Below are 15,846 nucleotides of genomic sequence, written 5' to 3'. Positions count from 1 at the left end.
ACGGAAGCCACTTGGTGGAGACCGAGAGCTGCCTTTATCCTCAAACTCAGGCTGCTCGCTCGCACTGGACTCAAAAACGCTGGACGAGACGCGCAGCTGACATCTGTTGTACTTTTCTCATTTTCCCATCCCGACACTAGACGTGAGTATTTTTTGAAAACATAAACTTTTATGTCATGATTGTTGTATATCTTATCCTGAATATTTCGTCAGGCTATAGCTTCATCTTTAACAACTGAAGATGGGAAACTGAAAAAAAAATGAAAAGTTTAAATAGCCTAGAAAATAGTCATGAGTTGGTCATTTAGATCGTGTCCATGATTTTCTTTCCCGTTTTAATATCACAGACACTTGTAATGTTTTGGCGTATCATGTGTAACATTTTCTGTGAGTAATCTAGTTTGTGTGTTAATGCAGTAAAAGCAGAATGTATAATCGTCGCTTTTCAACAGTTTTAATAACGACTCACTATTCTAGTTTGGATTTAATTTCCTATTCATAGTTTGCTTCTATAATACGTTATGAATTCATGTCAGGGGTTGTTTATTCTCTCACTTGTTTGGCATGATTTCGTTTTCAGTTAAAAATGTGGTCCTTGGACTGATATTATCAGTCAGGATAAGGAGTGTTTACAATGTATTATAGTCCTCAAAATAGTTTACTTGTTAGTTTTGTTTCCTCGCCTTCTCATAGTGTTTTTCAGCTTTAAAAGTTTTTTTCAGGGGGCTCTCTTTGTGAGGATGGTTTAATTCACTGGTTATGAACTGTAATGTGAGATCTGTCCAATGTAGGTCAAGTCGGTTTACAACTGTAAGTGATTTGGCAAGTGATTTATAATAACTTTTTTTTTTTTTTTTTTGGCGACTAATATGAATTTGATTTACACAGTAACTGTGTAGTTTGAATCCACCTTTGCCTGCAAATTAGGTTTTACTAAACTGTCTGTCATTCATTACTCACACTCAAGTTGCTCATTTCTTCTTTTTAAAAATTATATTTTAAAGAATATGGGTAGCCAAACAGTTGCTGGTTCCCATTGTCATCCATAGTATGGAAAAAAATACAATGGGAGTCAATGGTGACCAGAAACTGTCCCCTAAAAATATCTTGATGTTCAGCAGAGGAAAGAAATTCATGCAGGCTTTGAACATCTTGAAGGGTGAGTAAATGATGAAAGAACTTTCATTTTTGGGTAAAATTTCCCTTAAGTTGAACTACAAATCTGTAACCTATTGTAAGTGACAAAATAATGCATTAATAGCCTAGCAACAGTAATACATTATACTTTAAATACTTTGCTGATTAATTTACACAGTGGTGAGATGCAAATATACCTGTAGGAAAGAAACATCTCAGAACTCAGAACTTCACTGTCTAAGCTGTGTCATCTAGACAGCAATGAAAATAAAAAAAGAGACAAATAGACACCAGGATATTCAATTATGGCCAGTGAAAACATTTACAATCTATTTTTTTTATAAAACCAAATGATCTGTTCTATGATATCCATATTCAGATTTTTATAGCTCCATGCTTTTACTGTATGTCCATGGTCATCTCATCCATGTTTAATTTAAGTTCACCGGGAATTTTAAGATACACATCTGAGATGAAGTTAACAAAACATAACAAATCTGAGTTTCCCTATAACAGCTTCTAAACAACAACACTTTGAATTACAATTCCAGTTTGCCTGCATTCCATTAATAGGTGATGTTTCAGAAACAAAAATAGGTTCCTCCCTGTTGTTAAAATGTAATTGCTTTTCTAAATCATAATCGTCACTCATCATAAAACTAGTCAACTTTAATAACCCCTCTGGGCCATTTTAGTAGCTGCTTGTGCAGCCCACTTTAACACGACTGGTGCCATCAAGTTGGTCTTTGTGTTCAGGTGGTGAGATTAACCGTCCTAATGAATATAAGCCTTGTTTCTGCCTGAAGTAACTGTGGATAGCCCAGTGGGCTTCCCCTTATTTGTGGTTTCACTTTTCTTTTTTCTGCATGCTGTGAGGAGTGTGAGACTGTTTAGTCTCTCAAGAGGGGACACTCTACACCCCTTCATGCCAGCCCGCTTGATGGTTACCATGGCAAACTGTTTGGCATGCGCAAGTTTAAATGAAGTTGTTGTGAAAGTGACAAAGACTAGAAGGCCTTGATTCATCAGCTCTAGGCTTCATTTTATATCTTAACCGATTGCAAGGAAGCTCAATGGTATTATATAAAGCACGCTTGCTCAATCAGCAAAGATGCTTGAACTTCTAGTAAAAGATTTCATAACACTTGTGCACTTATATGTTTACTTTGGATGTTAAAGTTGCCACCCCTGTAGGGATGTCATCAGCTTGGTGTTAACTTCACGGCTACAGTGGGCTCCTGAGTCTGTGGAGTTTCTCCTTTTGTTCGATTTGAAAAGCATGGCTGAAAGCCGTCATTGTCGCGGTGGGAAATCAAAGCTGGTTCTATCTGTGTGAATGTGGGGGAGGGTGGTTGGAGATTGGGGTGTGAACTAGAGCCCCAGTGTACACTGGGTAGATGAGCTGAATGCTGATGAACTTCAGAATGAGGGCTGAGCCTGGCTCTCCTCAAAGGATAATTGTAATTGCTTAATAGATACTCTCAAAGTGGCAATACTCATTCCGCAATCTTTGCTTTGCTTTACAGGTGATTTATTTAGCAGCTAAAGCAATTTCAGCAGTGAGGAGATAAGATAAACTACTACTGATAAACAATTAATATATATTGCCATGTCACATTGCCTGTGGTGGTGTGTTGGCCTAATTCAAATTTGAGCGCATTGTGACACACTTTTTATCTGTTTGACTGAGGATGGACAAGTTACATGTGTGTAGACATAAGCTGTGACCTTCATCTGTGGTACATCAGGTCAGTGTTTGCCTTGATCCAAATCCCAACAGTGTTTTTATCAAGGTTGAATTTGTTTATAACCGCATTTTGTTTATGTCTTGTGTAAACAAGCACTCTGCAGAATGAGGAAGTGCAGGTAATTTGATTCCACAGACTTCTGCTGCATCTGAAAAACACATTACAATCCCTCCCATGGTAGAAAAATATGAGAGATTTTCAACTGAGCTGGTTGGCCTCTGCTCAGCAGCACTGCGATCGGTTCTTTAAAACTAAAATAAAACGAGTAAGTTCAACATGTTTTGAATTGTATTCCTGTTTCACAAGTTAAAGTTCATGCAAGTTTGCTTGTGGAAGTTTTAATCGGTTACATAACTTCAAGAAAAAAAGACTAAGAAACTCGGACAGACATTGGCTCATGGGATATTTTGGCTCCTATATCCACTTTTATCCTCCCGTAGACAATTACTGAAGTCTGTGTTAGTATTTTTTATGTTCACTACGGTTGCATTTATTTGATCAAAAATATTTTACAGTAAAAAAAGGTACAATTGTGAAATATTATAGCAATTTAGAATAACTGTTTTTATATTAATATATTCTGAAATGTAATTTATTCCTTTGATTTTACTCCTGTTTTCAGTGTCATATGATCCTTCAGAAATCAGTCTTCTAGAAAACATTCAATATTATCCGTGTTGATGCAGTTGTGCTGCTTTTTAGAATTCATTGCCAAATAGAATGTTCAAAGAACATAATTTACTTAAAGTAGAAATCTTTTCTAAGTAATATTGTAAAACCCTTTACTATTTTCCTTTTGATCAATTTAATGCATCTTTGCTGAATAAAAGTATTGATTTCTTCTAAAAAGACTGACCTCAAACTGTTGATATGCTTTTTTTTTTTTTTAAACCCAGTCTCAATGAAATTACTGACAAATGTGGCTAATAAGATTTTTTTTTTTTTTTTTTTTATCAACAAAAAATGTGCCTCATATTTTTGAACAGTACATGTTACCCATACAATGCTCTGCTGCTTCTCTGCTTAACTATTGATACTCCCGGTCAAAGGTGATATTCACTGATTTAATTTTACTGTAAAAGAGGTTCTTCCGATGCTCTGAGAAGAGGGATGAAAGTACATCCATTCATCTCCACTGTAAGAAAGCTTTGAATGAGCTCCTGTGCTTGTCCATAAATGGTTCCTGCAATAGTGTTTTCTTCATCTGTGGCCTGATCCACTTTGTGTTGTTGCTTTATAACTGCTTCTCATCACTGTGTGCCAAAGTGTGCCATGCAGCACACCATCTGTCCCACAAATAGCATGAGAAGCCTGTATAATACTAACCTATTATTGATAGCAGGAATATGGGTCATCATCAGAAAACTGTGGCTACAGCCATCACACAGTCCAGAGAAGCGTATTGAGCGATCCTGTGGAATTTAGATCTGAGTACTCCATAGATTTATCTGATGTTGACAGCATGCTCTGTCTGAAGGCAAGGGGAAGTGGTACTGAATTTATAAAAAGTAGCAAACATATATATTAATAGTCTGTGTGCATGAGGAAAACGGTGTACCTTTGTTTACAGATTCTGATCTATTTTTCTGTTCAGCACTCATATCTAATCATTCCAAAAAGTAAAAAAAAAGAAGTGTAATCCTTACAGCTGTCTGTTCGTTTTTAATGAATTAAACATTATGTTGCCCTTTTGCCATTTCTCTTAATCTGTGTCATGCATCATAGACTCTGATCCTTAATTTACTGCCGTTTTTCTGTTTTAGGTTTTCAAAGGTCAACAAAATGGGGAAAGGATGCATCGCTGCCACCAAGTACTTCCTGTTTCTCTTCAACTTGATCTTCTTTGTAAGTTTCAGTTTTTCGTTTTTAAAAAACAAGTTCAGTTATTTCAGTTATTTCAGTTATTTCAGTCATTTGACGTGCTTTGACTTTGTTATTGTTTCTTGATTCAACCTCAACAACAGAATGTTAGCATTAGATGTTACACTTAGAATAAAGCTCAGCATTTTTAATGCTCTAAGTATCATGAACTAATAATAGTGTTTTTACTGAATTTATTAATATAGGTTAATGTTAAGATTAGATTTGGGCAAACTGCTTTTGAAACATTCTACCAAACCTTTTCCCAAGCCTGTTTCTTTTTATAAATTATGCTTTTTTAGCTCACTCATAACTGGTGTCCAAGTATTCATTACATTAGTTTAACACTGATATTCACTGAGCCAGGGCTCACGTTCATATAAATAAGTCAATCCTGTTTACAGTTGATGAAAAACAACAGCAACATATGTTTATTAGTTGTAGGTGCGCCACAGCAGTCTCGCATCTTTCTGTCACAAGAATGCACTCCAGATATCATCCAGATGAAGTGTTTGCCATTTGTTACCCAGACAGTTTACTTTTCTCCATCTCAGAGAGAAACAGCCTGCCCTCCCTTGTCATTCTTGGGCTTGTTCCATGTAGAAAAAAGAAATGAAATCTCTGATCCAAGTTTATTCTCCGCAGACCTGGGTGCTCGAAAGGAAGAGCCCAGTGATTTATTTCAACCATTTGTAACCCAACCAGTGCAGTTAAATACATCTTTAAATGAGCCCAGGAAAATGTTTAAATAAGTCAGATATATAACAGCATAATTTGGTCTTATTTGTGTGTTCTGATTGGCAGTTTCCATTTATTCAATTATTCATTACAACAGCATTTTATATTATTTAGGGAATGCTTTTATCCAAAGTGATAACAGTAGATTAGTACATAGAAATGAAACACATTCAAATATTCTATTGTTTATAAATGTTTATATTTTAGCATTTTGTAGGATTTGCACTATCAAAGAACTGTGTGCTGGAATACATTGGTTTGATTTAAGTAAAAGGATCAATCAAGAGCTGTTGCTGGGTTTACCTTCATCACCATTTATTCTGTATTTCCATGCACCTTTGTTATTCATCGAACCAGAATAACTAGAGGATCTGCATGCAGAAATCATAAACCGTAGTCAAAATAAGCTTAAACAGCATTTTGACAAATGAAGGCCCAATTATACTTCAAGCAAATCGAGGAACGAACTGGTGTGACAATTTAAGACGAAATCAGGCCAAAATGTTCAAACTGACCTTTCTGGAAAACCCTGAAGAACCTGACCCCTGATCTAAGAACGCAAAAGAAGTTTACTGTGAGCATATCGGGGCTTTTAGTGCTCCAGCATGCACTCCTAAACCACACACCCCAGCATGTGCCCTGGTGTTAGACATAAGAAGAGTAGACGGAGCGCTTCTTCGAGTGGGTTTAGGGAAAGCTGTGGTGTTCTCAAACTCATGGAACATCCGTCGAGCTCCCCCTCCCCTCCCCTCCTCTTCCCTCCTGCCACTGCCACGCACAAGCATGGCCCAATCAGTCCCAGATGTGAGCTGAGCGCAAAGCAGAACTGGAACCCCACAGTTCGAGATCAGGCAACAGTTCATAGCTTCCTACGGGCCAGGATTGGTGTGTTTGTTACATACTCACACACACACCAGCACACAACTTTCCTGACTTCCAGGGAACACATTAATACTAGACTTTCCATCTTTAGCTCTGTCCAAGAGATTTGGGGTGAACAAGTTGCAGCTTGTAAACTGACAATTGGGGCCCCTCATTCCCCTCTTGTCCTGTAGCACATGATTGATTCTCTACTTCTTTTTTTTCCCTTTTCTCTTCCTCTGCACCCTGTCTTTTCCTTTTTGTCCCTCTACAGATCTTCGGAGCTACGATTATGGGATTTGGACTGTGGATCCTCCTAGACAATCAGAACCTCATTGCGTTGTTGGGTAAGTGTCTGCAAAAAATGTGTGCAACTTAGAGAAGACCATAAAACACCATGCAGGCGAACAAGCAGGAAAATGATGTTCCTAATAACCAAAATCTACTTTCCTGGCCATTTTCTCTGGGATGGCTTAAAAAGCGTTTCACATTAATCTAAAAGGCTATTGAATGCCCTGTGGGAGAGTTCTTTTGCCGTTAGATGGTTGTAGTAAACTCCAGAGGAAGCGATGAGAAGAGTTGGTTGTCGGTCTTGTCTTTTTATGCTCTCATTAGTGAAGTTTTAACCCATTCTACCTTTGAATAAAACCCCCTGGGCTTGTGTGCCAGTGACTCAGACCCACTTTTACAGGGGCCATCTGTCTCTTGTTTCATTTTGTTTGATGATCACTGTTAGTCTTTTCTTAAAGGGCATGATTCAGGCTTTTGGACAGATTGTCCATGATGGGCTCTGTATTTTTCAACACCCCTCCCCCCCCGGACACTTCTGATCTGTTTTCCATCCCAGAGGCCATTGCAGGGAGCTCTAGGTCACTGGGTCTGGGTCTTACAGACACTGCCGAGCAGGCCAGAGCTGGATGTTCACAGCTGGCTTCAGATCAGCTATTGAGTTCACAGCTTTGTGTGCGAGCCAGGCAGGGCCTGTGTGTGACAGTGCACGTCTGAGGCAGTCTGCAGGTGCTCTCTCGCTGCCACACAGGCCTCTTTTAGCGCTGTCTCATTAGCATGCGTCACGTCAATGCTCAGATCAGGCCTCTCGATGCATTAGTCATTTGAAAGAACAAATTAACACTAGTGAGCAAGTGTATACAAAAGAATGAGCCTCTATCTGCCTCTGTCAATTAATTGTAAGTGGTCTTAATCTATAAGGCAGTTCAAAAGTTTGGGAACAGGAAGATTTTTTAGAGGAGTGTCTTATGCTCCCCAAGGCTGCGTTTTTTATTCAGAAATACAGTAAAACAGAAATAATGTGAAATATAATTGCAATTTTAAGGAACTGTTTCTATTTTAAATATGTAATTAATTCCTGTGATGGCAAAGCTGAATTTTCAGCAGCATTACTCCAGTCTTCAGTGTCACATGGTCCTTCAGAAATCATTATAATAAGCTGATTTGTTGATCAAGAAGCATTTCATATTATTATAAGCGTTGAAAACGCGTTGTAGATTTTTTTTAATCATTTTTTTGCATTTGCCTTATTATATACTTTCTGAATGAAAAAAAAATGTTTTCCTTACTTCAAAAAAACAAACAAACAAAAAAACTAACACTATTTGAAAAGTAAAACCTAGAAAGTATATTAATTATTTCAATAATCCTTCAATAGCAACATAAAAAAAATTATGTTTTTTGAGTGGTATAAAATAAAACTGAACAGAGAATGAATGCTGGTTTAAATGTATTATATAAAATGTTTAAATATTTACCTTAATTTTATTCTTTCTCATAGACTAAAATTAGAGGTCATTTTATTCCAAGTATAACTAACTAAAATGAATGAATATAACTACTGACTGAATTTTATTATAGTCTACAACATAAGTTTGTGTGAAAATGAACACTGCTCAAAGTGCACTGACAGTCCTCAGATTTACGGAACCAATACAGTAGTTGACTTGGAAAGGGTCAGAGTATTTTAAAAGCTGTCTTGCAAAATGTAGTGAACCGGACCCAAGACTTGAACCCAGTCTGAGGAGTTGCGCCATGAACAGTTTTTAGTTTGATTGATTGTTCAGAGCAGAAAACTGATTTTAAAAAGTGCAGGCTTGCACCATAGCATGATACCAACAGCAGTGAATCTGTCAGCTTCTCGTATTCCTCCTTTGCACGTCATAATTCATCTGACAGACACATTCCTGCAGTGCACAGCGGCTGCTGGGACTCCAGGCCATGCAAACAAACTGTGAGCCCATAGTAAAAAAAAAAAAAAAAAAAAGTTTTCTGAACATCATTGTTTCTCTAATCCAGATGCCAGTGGCCTTCACTGGCTCAACTGATCCCTAGAGGATTTTCCTGTTTCCGTTAGACAGCATTAGGCACTTCACCAGCATGGGGTGGTTTGAGATTTACAGTACTGAAGCTACAAAGGCCCACACATTCAAAGCTGAAATGCAGACATGTTTTATGCTTTTATTTGCAATGTCACTGCCCATTCTTGGGGTTTGGGCACTGGATGGAAAAACTGAAACAGAATCGTTGCGTTCATTGCAATTGGCCAAATGCTTTGAACTTGGTTTCTGCTGAACATAGTGGTTGCATATAAAATGCTTTTGCTTTGTTAAGGAATAAGGTCTAGTTCTTTATTCTGCTGTTGTTTGTGGAATTGTTATGGCGACATATAATTTTGATAATATTTACCATGTGGCACAAAAGACCCTCGTCACAGTATTTCCATTTTAAAACTCTGACAATTTTCTTAATTGCATTAACAGCTGTTTACCGATAGTCAAGTCAGACATTTCAAAGCAACCAACTGCTGTGAATCTTGTGAGAATTCTTTATTTTTTTGCAGTGAACAGAATGACCTGAAATGATTCCAAATAAGATAACTCACTCCACATTGTTCCTTAGGATGCAGGATTTGTTTGCTTAATAAATCCAGTCTGCTGGTTCTTAGTTTCCAGCGTGTGGGTTTCCAAGTATCCAGTTCTCTCTTAATCATTAATTTCTAAATAGCCTAAATTATGTAGAGAGTGCCTTCTCAACCATGTCAAAAGATGAACTCATTCTGGTATTTGTGCTTTGACGCATGCTGTAATCATGCTGATGGTCATCTCATCTTAGTGCTTGGTTTCGTAATGATGATTGCATCGGGTTACATTGTATTCTCTGCACCCACAATCACACTGTGGTATTGTTTGCAAGGCTGTCTGTGTTAATGTTGTTTTTGCTGGGGAGCCATTGAGGTATTTCGAGGCAGGATGATATGACAGAGGCTTTTCAGTCAATATGCATGAAAGCCTGACTGAAGCAGGACCAGGACACAGTTGGAGAATGTGCTTTGAGGTGAAGCCACAGAATGTCTGACCCAACTGTTCAACAGCGTATAGTAAGCATCGCCCAGTATTATAGACCTTCATGTCTCAGTCAGGATAGCAAGGGAGACTTGCCAACCCCATCTCAACATTACACAATGCATATTCATGAGGACAACCCGAGACTGTATTTACTGGCTTGGAGTATTTGAGACCAAAATTAGTTTTGGGCATGCAAAGTGACCAGCACTACTGCATTTCATTTGTAGAGCTGAAGTGGTTGCGCTAAATGTAAACCTCAACAGATCATAAAAAAAGTACTGGTAAAATAAAAATGAGGTCATTTATTGTAAACATGCTATTGTTTCTTGTAAACATATTTTAATTTCTACAACTTAAAATGAAAAAAATATACTCTTACTGTTTAAAAAAATTGGGGTCAGTAAGTAATTTATTCTATTATGGCAAAGCTGAATTTTTCTTGCAGTCAGTACTCCAGTCTTGTGTCACATGATCCTTCAAAAACCATTCTAATATGTTGACTTGGTGCTTCAGAAAGATTTAATATTATTGATGTCAAAAACTGTTTTCTGCCTAGTATTTTTGTGGAACCATGGTACTTTCTTAGGATACTTTGATAAATAGAAAATTCTAAAGAACAGCATTTATTAAAACAATTTGTAAGTCTTTACTGTCACTTTATAGAATTGAATGCTGTATAAAAGATGTGTTCATTCAAAAAACATACAAACATGAAAGTATTTTTCATTGCTGTTTCTTGTTAACTATTGAATGACCAATTTTTTTGGTGTTACCAAAGTGTGGAAAATAACTGAATTACTGTTATGTTTACTAAATGCTCATTAAAACAATTATGATTAGTTTGTAACAAGAATTACGTTTGTATTTCTCACTAACAGAGGATTCATCCATGGTCCTGAAGGTGGTCTCTTATATTCTGATTGGTGTGGGCTCATTTTCCATGCTTCTGGGATTTCTGGGCTGTCTTGGGGCCATCTATGAAATCCGCTGTTTGCTTGGATTGGTAAGACACAAAGATGTTCCAATATTTAGCACAGTTTTATCCTAATTTAGTTGCTGTTTGTTTTTTGTGTATCACATGTTTTTTTACTTATGCAAACTTGAAGTACAAAAGGAACTTCTGTTTTCACATGTAAATTTTCTGTGCTGAGTGGTTTCGTGTCACATGACCCGAAAAGACTACTGAACCACCTGTTATGTTTCTGTTGCACATATGTGCAGTACATATGTGAGGCTGACATATGTTTTTGAGTCTGTGATATCTGAATCTATTGTCTTTTTCTCTCTACAGTACTTCACCTGCCTATTGCTCATCCTCCTTGCTCAAGTGGCTGTCGCCATTCTCATCTACTTCCAGCGGGATTTGGTGAGTGAGTGAATGCTCTAATGTGGCTGCTGTAAAGGGATCATTCACTCAAAAATGAGAATGTAAACATTTACCTCCCCTCGTATCGTTCCAAACCTGTATGACTTCATTTCTTTCTGTGGAATGCAAAGCAACATATTTAGAACAATAGTCTCCAGTTCATAAAATTACTGTTGTGTTGAGCTTAATTGATCTCCAAAATAGCTGCTTCTGTGAAAAAGTCATACAGGTTTTGATCAAGACAGAATTTTTATTTGTGGTTGAACTCTTAAAGCCTAGCATCAAAATATTTTTGTGAGCAAGAAACTTCGGGCTTGCATGCATGTTAAAATGCTTTGGAAAAGCTGAGGTCAGATCTCCATGTGTTCCATTTGCCAGCTAGAATTCATTGTGAAGGTTTTGCTTAGAATTCTGGCTTGAGCAGCTTGAAATGAGGTCAAGAGATGTTCAGGGGCTGAAAATGAAAATATACTGCCCCCTATCGCATATACCAAAAAATATATGCATTTCAGGATTGCTATTGTTTAACAGACCTATACCATGATGACCCATGAGAAAAAGAATCACATATGTTGGACACAGGATGAGGACGAATGTACACAAACACTTTAGCACCGAGTGTCTCTGAGGACGCCATAGTAAAGCATTTAAATGCAAGTAGATTTATAGATGTTATCCTTTATTTGCTTATCTGTCATCTTGGACATAAATGTGAACCGACTTGGAGACAAGATGAGCATACAGTGTAAGATTTGGTTCCAATTAGTGTGTTTGTACTCTGTTCCATTTTAGAAGTTTAGTAACAACTGTTTCCTCATTTAGCAAAGTGAGTCTCAGGTCAAATACCTGGGGCTAGAAATATAAACCGTTGACCTGCTTAACTCTCCTTGCAGTTGAGGAAGGAGGCAAACAAAATAGTGTCCCAAGTCGTGGTGAACTACCCCGGACAGAACAAAACCGCAGAGCAGGCCTGGGACTACCTCCAGAGAACAGTGAGTATGAAGGGGCGTAACATTCATTGTCTTTAATTCAGACTAGAGACATGTTTTATATGTCCTCTATGTATTTGAATGTATTGCCATGAAAACCACTCGGTTTCTGTGGGAGGTTCATGCTCTGGAATGTAGAACTGCTTGTTAGCTTGTCAGTTTAGCCTTTCAGAACTGACATCAAGACTGATGACTGTTCATTTGTTTATATTTAAAAGACTCATTGTTTTTTTGTGTGTAGTAGGCTGAATGCAGCATACCTTTTTCTACAGTAGTCAAGATAACAATATCAAATACTTAATGCCCCGTTGTTTCTTCTCCGTGTCTCTTAGATGCAGTGTTGTGGCTGGAATGGACGTCAGGACTGGTTTGGGAACCAAAGGATTAGGAACAGTTCAGTGGAACTGTACCCATGCTCCTGCCACAATTCTTCCCACCCAGTACCTAATGTGGCTGACAGCGGGTTCTGTCAGGCCTCATCTAATGATTGGCCCATCTATGAGACGGTATAGGAAATATTGGTTGTCAATTAATCATTTTAATGTGTTAAGTAAGTCTTAATCTCCCCCTAGCGTTTTGTGTAATTCTGCGTTGTTAAAGCGATAGTCCGCCCAATGAAATTGTATTTCCAAACCCGTATGACTTTCTTTCGTCTGTGAAACACAAGATATTCTAAAAAATATTAGTAACCAAACAGTTTCGTTGACTTCCACTGTATGGTCAAAAATATGCTTATCAATGGGAACTGAAACTGTTTACCCAAATTCTTCACAATATCTTGCGTTCCAATAAAGTGAGTCAGTCATACATGTTTGGAATCACATGAAGACGATTAAACAGATGAATGGGTGGAGTATCCTTTGTTATGATACATATATAGTTTTGCTAAACACTGCATTATTATCCACGCCTGGGGAAGATGATGACAAGCAAATTATATTTCACATACTTCTCTCTTTCATAATTTTATGAATGTTGAGCAGAATGAATTTGGAAACGGGTCTAGTTCAAATTAAAGATCTCATGACATAGTGTTTTTCTGTCTTCATCAGGGCTGCATGGAGAATGTGGGGAGCTGGCTCTTCACAAATTATGGAATTATTTTGGGAATCTGCCTTGGTGTGGCTGTCATCGAGGTATGTTATGTCTTCTACCCTATGCCACATGAACAATACGCCTCTTCATTACTAAGAAATGTTGGGGTGTTTATAATCAGCGACGTTGTGTAATTTCTACAATACTAAACAAAATAAAACTGTCACTGGGGTGGTACATTTTTTAAAAGGTGTTAATGTGTACATTTATTTGTAGGATTTCCATTTAGGGGTACATAAGGTACAAATATGTACCTTTTAGCTTTTGTATCTTAGAGTAATGACCCAGAAGAACAGATCGCACATTTCTGTTCTGATCTCAGTGAAGTTACTATTGTTTATTTCTTACAGGTCCTCGGCATGATACTTTCCATGGGCCTCTGCAAGAGTGTACACCAAGAGGACTACACCAAAGTGCCAAAGTACTGAGGAGGAAACACGGACACTTGCACACAATTGTATTCAGTCCTCACTTATTTACGTGGAACAACCGATCTCCCTCTTCTTCTACAGCATATACAAAACATAAACTTTAGGGTTATGTTTAGTCACGAGATTTCACTCGATATTTAATCAGCTTCTTAGTCCAGTTTGAGTAGCCCATTGTATGACAGTCTAAAGTGTAGAACATGAAAGCTGCCCACATAAATGAATGAAAAGCCTATGATGAGTCCTGGAGCCCCTGAATAGTCTATTTATACAACAACACGCTTTAACACCCAGGCTGTTCTGTTTGCTTTGATATTTCTTCATTATAGCAGCCCACACTATGAGGTAACATGCTATTAAACTCCGGTTTATGCTTTATAGAAAACAGAAAAACCACAAAGGCCTGCTTTTGTTAAATCAAGGGACTTTTCTGTAGATATTTAGCGTGCGTTCGTTTTGTGGTACACATAGAATGACACAATTCCCACTCTGCCCTAGTGGCATGTCCCAAATAAGAAAGCTGTCTGTGTTATAGTCCATCATGTATGTTTGTGCACCAGTGTTGTTTCAGGTTGCGTTGATTTTTTATTAGTGTGTATATATTTTAGCTTTCATTTGCATGTTGATTTTGACAAATCTAGGGAGTCAAACTTTTGCCTTTTTTTTGTACAGATGATAAATTGTATGTCTTTTCTACATGCTTAATTGAGCATATTTGTAAGGAAGTACAATATAAAGCTATTCCTTGATGATGTGAACCAAAATGAAGATTAACCCCTGTGGCACCACTACGACTTTAATTCTATACTTGCTATGACAAGTATAAATGAAAAAAAAAATGCTAACAGTGTTTTCTGTCATCTGTAATAGTTATTTTGCATATGCAAAACTTTGAATTCTTAATAAAAGGTACACACTTATTTTCATGTTTTAATAAAATCATTTTTTTTTAAATACAGGGAATACAGTTCCCTACCAAATAATTATGAAATTATTGTAACTACATGTACCTAAGCTGAATGTGTTATAATAAATAACTCATCCAACCTATTTTCTCTGTGTTTTTTGTCCACTGTGTACTTTTGTAAGATCTTCACTAGGTGGCAGTAGCACATCTGTGCTAGTTAATGTGAACTGGGACGTTTTTTTCAGAATGATTTGCATAATAGGTGAGTAAATAACAATCTACCCTGTGTTAGTAAACCATCAAAAACAAAACTTAAATGTAAGAAATATTATCTTGGTCTTTGATCATTTCTGCAGGCAAATGGTGGTCTTCCTCAAGGGATGATCATGGTGGTCTGTTTCTCCTCTGTTTTTCTATGAGGTGTTAAATGACACGGCCCACCCTTCGCTCTCCCTCAACAATAGAGGGTTCACTGCCACCTGCTCGCTCTCTTCACATCCGGCCTGCCCACCGAGCTCCATCCTGTTTTCACAGAATCTTGCCCAGCTGCCACACACATGCATACTCATTGACAACTTTTCTTTTTTAGACGTTTATGTCCAATGCTTTGGAGAAGAAAAATCCACATAAATGCTGCATCATGATATGAATTTTCAATGTGAAAACCTTCAACACAGTGTGCTTTTTTTATTTTTTAACCTGCACATTTAGATCTCCATTAATCTGTGGTAATTCAGCTCAAAGAGGACATCAGTTTCCCTTCCCATCCTTCCGGTAATGCTCTGCTCCAGGTCTCCAGAGCTACACTTGTAATTATAATGGTGATGGGCTGACGTTGGAGCTGAGCTGTCTTTTGTCAGAAGGCAGTCTGGAATATCGCTCCGATCATGTTCTGCCAGCCCGCCAAACAACAACAGCTGCTGCTCTTTGCTCTAATAGCTTTCATAGACTGCAGAATTATTTTATCAAGTAGCTGTATACAGTTGTTGAATGCTGACTTTTTTATGAAGTAGTCTTGAAACTATTTTATAAGCAATATTTACAGTCTCACATTCTCCACTTGAGCTCCGTTTTGTAAATGTGATTTAGTTATACAAATGTTCCTAATGTTTATAAATGAATAAAGAGAGAAATAGCATATCATAGACTGATGGTCACTGTGAGAAAGAGCAGCTGACAGGAAGCCACATAGACATGTATGACTGCATGAGACAGAGCTGTCATTCACACACACACACACACACACACACACACACACACACACACTTGTGACCGAGTCATACTCTCCTCGCCCTCATTGAATTTAATCTAATTTCACTTCACATAGATGGCTAGTGAAGGAGAGGAGGAAGTCTTCTAAT

The 15,846-nt window shown here is 37.6% G+C and overlaps 1 protein-coding gene across 2 annotated transcripts; it reads left to right on the top strand.

Moving 5' to 3' along the window:
* cd82a (CD82 molecule a) lies at positions 1 to 14,628 on the top strand. Of its 2 annotated transcripts, none has more exons than XM_026267039.1 (9): positions 1 to 142; positions 4,649 to 4,730; positions 6,619 to 6,691; positions 10,579 to 10,703; positions 10,992 to 11,066; positions 11,960 to 12,058; positions 12,388 to 12,561; positions 13,108 to 13,191; positions 13,501 to 14,628. In XM_026267039.1, the coding sequence occupies exons 2-9, from the start codon at positions 4,668 to 4,670 to the stop codon at positions 13,576 to 13,578; spliced, it is 771 nt and encodes a 256-aa protein (XP_026122824.1). In that variant the 5' UTR covers positions 1 to 142; positions 4,649 to 4,667; the 3' UTR covers positions 13,579 to 14,628. The 2 variants fall into 2 exon arrangements, with proteins under 2 accessions (XP_026122824.1, XP_026122823.1); XM_026267038.1 differs by lacking the exon at positions 1 to 142 and adding an exon at positions 2,782 to 2,885.
* The last annotated feature ends 1,218 nt before the right edge of the window (positions 14,629 to 15,846 follow it).

The sequence above is a fragment of the Carassius auratus genome, chromosome 7 (genome assembly GCF_003368295.1).
Source record: "Carassius auratus strain Wakin chromosome 7, ASM336829v1, whole genome shotgun sequence".
NCBI lineage: Eukaryota > Metazoa > Chordata > Actinopteri > Cypriniformes > Cyprinidae > Carassius > Carassius auratus.
This window is presented reverse-complemented; position numbering and strand designations above follow the sequence as displayed.